This window comes from Amaranthus tricolor, chromosome 16, assembly GCF_026212465.1.
Source record: "Amaranthus tricolor cultivar Red isolate AtriRed21 chromosome 16, ASM2621246v1, whole genome shotgun sequence".
Taxonomy (NCBI): Eukaryota; Viridiplantae; Streptophyta; class Magnoliopsida; order Caryophyllales; family Amaranthaceae; genus Amaranthus; species Amaranthus tricolor.
The window spans coordinates 21,427,942-21,436,024 of NC_080062.1; the positions used below are offsets into that span (position 1 = coordinate 21,427,942).

Consider the following 8,083-nt stretch of genomic DNA (forward strand, 5'->3'; position numbering starts at 1 on the left):
AAGAATAAGTTATATTTTGTAGTAAGTTTATGAGTCGAAATAACTCGGTTTATGTAATGAAAGATTATGACGATTTTCTTTTTATTTCGTACAACTTTTTAGCTAGTCTAGAGGCCGGTAGGCTCTCGAGTTGTATGTAAAGACTTCCGCTGACTTGTTTTCTTTGTTTGGCATTGTTTCCTGCGTTGACCATATTCCTTTACCGTTGGAACGTTGACGATCCGAGTAAAAAATGAATTTTTAGTGTCCGTTTGTGAACCGGGATCATGTTTTCATATGATTTTCCGGGTCACTTAAACCGGGCCGTTACACACCTCAACAAGACAAGTGAAAACTTCTTTAAGAAATAGAGGAAGTATGTATGACTAAAGTATATATGATTGAAATTATTTTTCAAAACTTCAAATCGGATCTAAATAATTTATATCATAAAATTACTTAATTGTTGGGATTTCTAAAATTTTAAATGATATATAAAACTTCCCCATTAGAAATTGACTTAAACGTAGGGATTTCTAAAACTTTAAAACTTATATTAAATTTCCCCATTATAAGTTGACTTAACTATAGAGATTTCTGAAACCTTATCATATCTAAAACTTCCTCATTATAAATTACTACAATTACATCCGTGGCATGTACGATGTAGGTTTACTTTTGTTTTTATAGATTCTTTGAATTCAAATTTTATAACATGTAAGACCTTTGACGAATTTGAGCAAAGTACTTATATAGAACCTTTCACTACTTCATGATAATGCATGATAATCATCAATTAAGCATTAGCAAATTTATACAAAGTATAATCATAATACATAGCAATACTTAAAAGCTAATAATGTTATCATAATGATACAATAAAATAGTAGTATGATTATATATTACCTAATTACCTCTTAAATCGGATGCTAGAATTATATCTTGGAAAAGTTACTTAAATTAGTGAACTTGTATGTTTTTGATGATGATTGAAAGTAGTAGTAGTTGAAAAATCTTCAATCCTACCATCTACATGTGTGTTTTGTTTGTGTAATACATACTAAGATATTTTTGATGACTATTTTGTTGTGAATTTATAAGATAAAATAAGATTGCATAAATTACTTTCAATGTATACTATTTTAACTTTATTTCTCAAGCTTTTAGTCTTCTTTTATAAAATCTCAGTTCACATTGCATTAGGTAATGTGAAGGGAGTGGTAAAAATATACTCACCTAACATTAATTAGCCTTACATTAATATGAGTTATATTCTCTTACAAAGCTAAATAAAGATATTATTAATATTAATATTAATATGAATTTGTAGAGTCTATGTCAGTGTCACTTATTCTATTACAATTAAAATCATTTTAAATAAAATTCTTCATTGATAATTTGCATTGCATTAGGGAAGATGAAGGAATGAGTTTCAAAACAAAATAACATTATATATGTGACATTTGACATAAGATGTTTGCAAAATGTGTTGTAGTAGTGACACCTGACACAAAGTGCATTTGAATTGGTAGATTGTATGATGATAGAAAAAATTGTTTAGAATGATTCAATTTGCTGTAAATAACCCCTAGTATTGAATATTTTTAAATAATCAACACTGAGTTTTAGATTGCGTCTTGAACTCTGGGACCGCACTCGGTATGTCGGCCTCAAGTTCCTCGGCGAGGCAACTACTAATCCTTCTTCTCTCCCACCTTTATTTTGACTTTCATTTTTCTATTTCCATTTCATAATTCAATTCATTACATCACTCATTATCATTCAATTCATAATTGTTACTGAATTCATTTTTCGATTTTTTTTTTCAAATTCTGTTCAAGATCCGTTTTCTTTGACAAATTATACAAAATGCTTTTAGATTCTGTTCTTCTACTTACTTCTGATCCTTCTTCCATATACTATATTCATCCTTCTGACACAAGTTCTCAACTAGTTTCTGTAAATTTAATGGAGATGTTTATGGTGACTGGAGGAGATGTATGTTGATTGCACTTTCTGTAAAGAACAAGGTTGTGTTTGTTGATGGTTCCTTGCCTAAACCTAGTTCTGATTCTGTTGAGTGCAAACCATGGGAGAGATGTAATGATTTGATCATCTCTTGGCTTTTATTCAATTTGGATACAACCATTGCCAAGTCTGTCTTATATTACAGTACAGCCAGGGAAATCTGGAAGGACCTAGAGGATAGGTATGGGCAAACCTCAGGGCCACAATTATATGCTCTAGAACATCACTTGTCTGAAATTACTCAAGGCACACAGAATATTGCAGAATTCTACACTGATATCAAGAGAATTTGGGATGAGATCCACTCTGTGTATCCTCTTCCTTCTTGCACTTGCAATCAATGCACTTGCAATCTTACTCAGAAAATACACAAGATGCAACAAGAACAAAGGTTGATACAATTTCTCATGAAGTTGAGTGATGATTTTAGTAATGTCAGGAGCAATGTGCTAATGATGCAACCATTGCCCTCAGTGAATCAAGCCTATAGGCTTCTTGTTCAAGAACAATAACACAGGAGCATCTCAGCTATGCAAAACTTTGAGAACATGGCATTTGCAGCAGATAAAAGGAAATACACTGATTTCAAGCCTTACCACAAACCATACAAGAATAACTATAGTGGTTCTAGGTCATTTGCTACAGCTACTGGCAGAGATAACAAAAGTTACAATGGTGGTACACGGCAATATGATGGTGGTACAAATAATGCTAGAGGTGGTTTCAGACAGAACAATGAAAAAAGGCCTTATTACTTCTGCACACATTGCCAAATTCCAGGCCAAAGTAATCAAAGATGTTATGAGCTACATGGTTATCCACCAAACTTCAAAGTTTTCAAAGAAAGAAAGGCTAATGCTACATTCTCCAACTCAAATGAAATTGCTGAAACACAGTATGAAATTGGAAGCAGTAGTGAGGCAGACAAGGGTATCACACAATCTCAGTATCATCATCTCATTTCTTTGGTAGAGAAGATGCAATCCAATGGCTCTAAACAAATCAATCATGATGCACCACATGCCATGCTAGCAGGTAAATTTTGTTTTCTATCATCTGTAAATGGTAGATGAATTATAGACAGTGGGGCTACAGATCACATGGCTTGTGATTTGAGCTTGTTTAGTGAGTATGTTGTGTTCTCTGGTGCCAAGAACAATATTAGGGTTCCTGATGGGAGGAAAGTTTCTGTTAAACACATTGGTACAGTGAGACTTCAATCTAACCCAAACATTGAATTAAAGCATGTTTTACATGTACCAGACTTTCAATTCAATCTAATTTCTGTTCCAAAACTCTGTGAAGATATGGACTGTCAAGTTATTTTCAATTCTAACACTTGTCACATTCAGGGCCATTCAGTGAAAGAGAGGCCAACAGTACTTGGTAAACTACAAGCAGGTTTATACAGTTTTACACCAAGCTCAGTCACAGAAGTTCAAGCAGGAAACTTTGAAGTTTTAGGAATCAATCAATCCAATAAAAATTGCTTTTCAGGTTCTAGCAATGTAATAAATAAAGAAAAACTTTGGCATCTCAGATTAGGTCATGTTCCTTTTCTTCAATTACAGTCAATGTTGCCATATTGTAATATCAAATCTGTTGTTCATGACAGCATCTGTAAGATTTGTTCTAAGGCCAAACATACTAAATTGTCATTTCCTCAAAGTAGCATCAGAACTAAGTTTCCATTTGCATTGTTGCACATAGATTTGTGGGGACCATATATCAATAAAACATATACTGGTTGTAATCAGTTTTTGACAATTGTGGATGATTATAGTAGGTTTACTTGGGTACATTTGCTAAAATCCAAATCTGAAGTCCCTAAGATTTTTGCAAATTTCTGTAGTTATGTTAACACTCAATTTGGTGTAAAAGTTTTGAGTATCAGGACCGATAATGCTCAAGAATTTTTTGAAGGAGATTTGAAGTCTCATTGTCAATTACATGGCATCATTCAGCAAAGTAGCTATCCTTACACGCCACAGCAAAATGGTGTGGTAGAAAGTAAGCATAGACATCTTCTAGAGGTTGGAAGAGCTTTGTATTTTCAAGCTAATTTGCCTATCAGATGCTGGGGTGACTGTATTCTATGTGCTACTTATTTAATCAACAGAACACCATTGAAGAATATTAATCTTGACACACCCTACTACAGGCTATACAAGCATAAGCCAGGTATTTCACATCTCAAGGTTTTTGGTTGCTTATGTTTTGCAACCAACATAGCTCCAGGCAAGAAGAAATTTCATTCAAGACCAGCATCATGTGTATTCATTGGTTATTCTAGTTCACAGAAGGGTTTTATAAATTACTGGATATGGAGAAAAATCAAGTTTTCATTTCAAGACATGTTGTGTTCTATGAGAACCATCTTCCTTTTCATTATTCAAACACAGAAAAACAAAATCACAATCCTATTTTTCTACCCATGGTTACGCCTCTTACAAATACCTTTACTGAAACATCCATTCCCTTTTCTTCTGAACTTACATCAAATTCTCAAATTTCAAATAATACCCATTCCTCATCATTTATAGAACAGTTTTCTACTGATACATCTATGACAAATATTTCCTCAAATACACCACCAATTCCAGCTAGGAAATCTACAAGAGTTTCAAAACCACCCTCATATCTGAACGATTATAAGTGCAATAGTATACAGAGTTCTACAGCTCTTTCATCACATTGGTGTAACCTCGTTTCTTTGAATGATAATTCAATTTTTTCATTGCTGAGTTCCAGTGATAGCATATCAAATGAACCAAGCACATATGCAGAAGCAGCTAGGGATTCATCTTGGATTGCAGCAATGGATGCTGAGATCAAGGCACTCCTTGATAACAAAACTTGGGTTCTGACTAATCTACCTACATGCAAAAGAACAATTGGATGCAAATGGGTGTTTAAAAATAAACTAAAAGCTGATGGGACATTAGAGAGAAGTAAGGCAAGATTAGTAGCACAAGGATTTACTCAAAGATATGGGGTAGACTACTCAGAGACTTTCAGTCCAGTGGTCAAAATGACCACTATTAGGTGTTTGTTATCTTTGGCAGTTCACAAGCATTGGGACATATACCAATTAGATGTGAACAATGCTTCCTTACATGGGATTCTCCATGAAGAAGTGTACATGAGAGTTCCTTCAGGCATGAACAATCCAGAACACAAAGTTTGCAAACTTCAGAAGTCCTTGTATGGATTGAAGCAGGCAAGCAGACAGTGGTTTGAAAAGCTTCATGATGAGTTGCTCAGTCAAGGTTTTAAGTAGTCCATGAATGATCATTCATTGTTTATCAAAAGGCAAGGAGACAAGGAGGTAATAATGACAGTTTATGTTGATGATATAGTTGTTACAGGAAATGATTTGGAGAGGATTACAGCCTTAAAAGCCCATTTGCACAAGCAATTCAGAATAAAAGACATGGGTCTGTTACACTATTTTTTGGGTTTAGAAATTACTTATGTTTCTGATGGAATCATGATTTCTCAAAAAAGGTTTGTAAAAGAATTATTAGCAAGCGTGGGGCAGCATGAAGATTTTACAAAGAAAGCTGTTACACCTCTCCCACTAGCTTGCAAGTTACCAAGCACAGAGGGAAAACTTAATTTCCTTACCAATACAAGGCCAGATTTGAGCTTCACAACCCAGTATCTCAGTCAATTCGTGCAGACACCAAGAATTCCAGATTGGAATGCATTACTACATACCTTAAGATATGTGTTTCATACAGCGAATCAAGGCATTCTATTGCAAAGTTCAAATCAACTTGTTTTACAAGCTTTTTCTGATTCAGATTGGGCTGCTTGTCCAGATTGAAGGAGGTCAGTTACAGGTTTCATTCTCTTGTTAGGAAAGTCACCTATATCATGGAGGTCTAAGAAGCAATCAACGGTCTCCAGATCTTCTTCTGAAGCTGAGTACAGAGCAATGGCAGCAACATCTTCAGAAGTAACTTGGGTGGTCAGACTATTGAGGAGTTGGGGTTCCATGACCTCAAGCCTGTCACCTTGCATTGTAACAATCAATCTGCTTTACACATTGCCAAAGATCTTGTTTTTCATGATAGGACCAAACATATTGAATTAGATTGTCACCTCACAAGGGAGAAGGTTTTGGAAGGACTTCTACAGCTTAGTTATCTTCCTACAAGACATCAGTTAGCTGATGTTATGACCAAAATTTTGCCTTCACCACAATTTAATGAGTTGTTGCACAAATTGGGAGTTTTAGTTTATTCCCCTCCCAATTTAAGGGGGGATGTTGGTTATACATAGTTTATTAGTTTATTTCCCTTATATATAAGTTCTACTCTCAAACTTGTATTAGATAGATATCATAAGAATAATAATAATTCTGTTTTCCTTTCTCTCATGTTCTCTCTAAGTTCATTCTCTCCATATTAGCTTATACTCAAGCTTGTTCATTTCATCAATGGATTCTTTCAATTACTACTAGCACCCCAACGAATTTGGAACCGGCTACTGCAAGTCATTTATAGACGTTGCACCATCGTTCTTCCTTTTTATACTCATGTCTTCTTCTTGCTCATAACAACAATTCACCATTTTTAACCTAAAAAATAGGAGAGAGAAAGTTTTTATTCCTATTTTTAATACTTTAAATCTTTACTTTTATTGGTTAGTGTTAAAGAGTTCTCACCAAATTGGTTAGTGTTCTTAAGCCAACATTCCACTTAAAGGTTTTGAAGTCTGTATGCATGCTCAACAAATTGTTTACTGTTTGAGTTCTCGCCTTCACTATCTTCATACGCTGATAATGGGTCTTCACCTTATCATTTTGTGAAAGAAATGGGATACGAGAAGCTTCTTGAATGTTTAGGAAAAGATCTAGCGGAAAATTAGGAGTGATTTTGTGAAAGAATCATGCTAAAAACTAAAATAAGGTAAATAGATATTAAACGTTTAGGAATGACCTGTAGTAGTCGGTTACAAATTATTGGGAGTGCGGACAGTAATACTCAAATAAAGTCGAATTATTTAAAAAAAATCAATATTAGGGGTCAGATTATTTTGGATAAATTTTTCTTAAATTATATAAATCAACGTAATCACGATAACTAAATTGATAGTCAATAATTGCATATGTATGTCAATTTTATTTTTGGTTCATTTGTGACTAAGTAAACCAAAACTCTAAATAATGATGGAACCAATGAAAATAAGGTCATATGTATCTCCAAAAAGCTATCAAAATTTAGCATCGTCTAACTTGAAATTTCAATAATGACTAACTCCACTCACTTTGTTTGGTTTCTTTGTTATTAATTCTTGTACTCCTAAGTTGAACCTGAGTTTATTTGTGATAATTTTGAAAATAAAGAGAAAATAACTTCATACTAATTTACTTATAACTGCTATCGAGTTTATTGTTGTTAGCCCACTTATGTTGTAACATATTCCCTTGATGTTTTATTCTTTTGTTTTAGGTAGTTTTATTTGTTGTTCTTTAAAACACTTTTTATTTATATCATATTTCTGGTCATAATTAGTCTTAATCACTGTAATTTAAATATTTTTTAACACTTATAATTCCCATATATTTTGTACTCTCTCTGTTCTTTAATAAAGTTACCATAAGGAATGTTCAAAAGAAAGTTAGTGGAAAAAATATGGAAATCACAACTAATAAAAAAATGTTTTATAAAGTTAGTGGGAATCATGTAGGAACCGTAAGAAATGTAAAATTGTTAAAATGAAGTTAGTGGACGATAGATGGGGACCAAAAGCGTTATTAAAATATTAGTGCAGAAACCCATGCAATGCACGGTTTTTTTAGCATTGACATACGTAATCATATGATATTATATTCTCTAATATATTAAGTTTAACTATGAATAAATGCTAGTTAAAGATACTCTAGTAGTAGAGATACTCTAGTAGTAGAGATATTGGTGAAAATCAAATGTCATGCCATTTTTCTTTAGCTTTAAATTCATCTTTTTAAGATTCTTACTTACGTATAAAATATTTTTTATAAAATAATTAATCTCTTTAAGATTCTTATTTAGATACAAAGAATTAATGTAAAATTATATTTTAAATA

The 8,083-nt window shown here is 33.1% G+C and overlaps 2 protein-coding genes across 2 annotated transcripts; both read left to right on the top strand.

Annotated features, from left to right (window-relative positions):
• The first annotated feature begins 1,848 nt into the window (after positions 1-1,848).
• LOC130802628 (uncharacterized) lies at positions 1,849-2,519 on the top strand. Its single transcript, XM_057666637.1, has 2 exons — positions 1,849-1,962; positions 2,004-2,519. The coding sequence occupies exons 1-2, from the start codon at positions 1,849-1,851 to the stop codon at positions 2,517-2,519; spliced, it is 630 nt and encodes a 209-aa protein (XP_057522620.1).
• Positions 2,520-5,341: 2,822 nt separating this feature from the next.
• On the top strand, positions 5,342-5,836 carry LOC130802629 (uncharacterized mitochondrial protein AtMg00810-like). The gene has a single exon (XM_057666639.1). The coding sequence runs from the start codon at positions 5,342-5,344 to the stop codon at positions 5,834-5,836; it is 495 nt and encodes a 164-aa protein (XP_057522622.1).
• The last annotated feature ends 2,247 nt before the right edge of the window (positions 5,837-8,083 follow it).

Coding starts and splice junctions, on each gene's coding strand:
- LOC130802628 (XM_057666637.1), top strand. CDS start 1,849: ATGCTTTTAGATTCTGTTCTTCTACTTACTTCTGATCCTTCTTCCATA. Junction 1,963..2,003: donor ATTTAATGGAGATGTTTATG/GTGACTGGAGGA, acceptor CTTTCTGTAAAG/AACAAGGTTGTGTTTGTTGA.
- LOC130802629 (XM_057666639.1), top strand. CDS start 5,342: ATGACAGTTTATGTTGATGATATAGTTGTTACAGGAAATGATTTGGAG.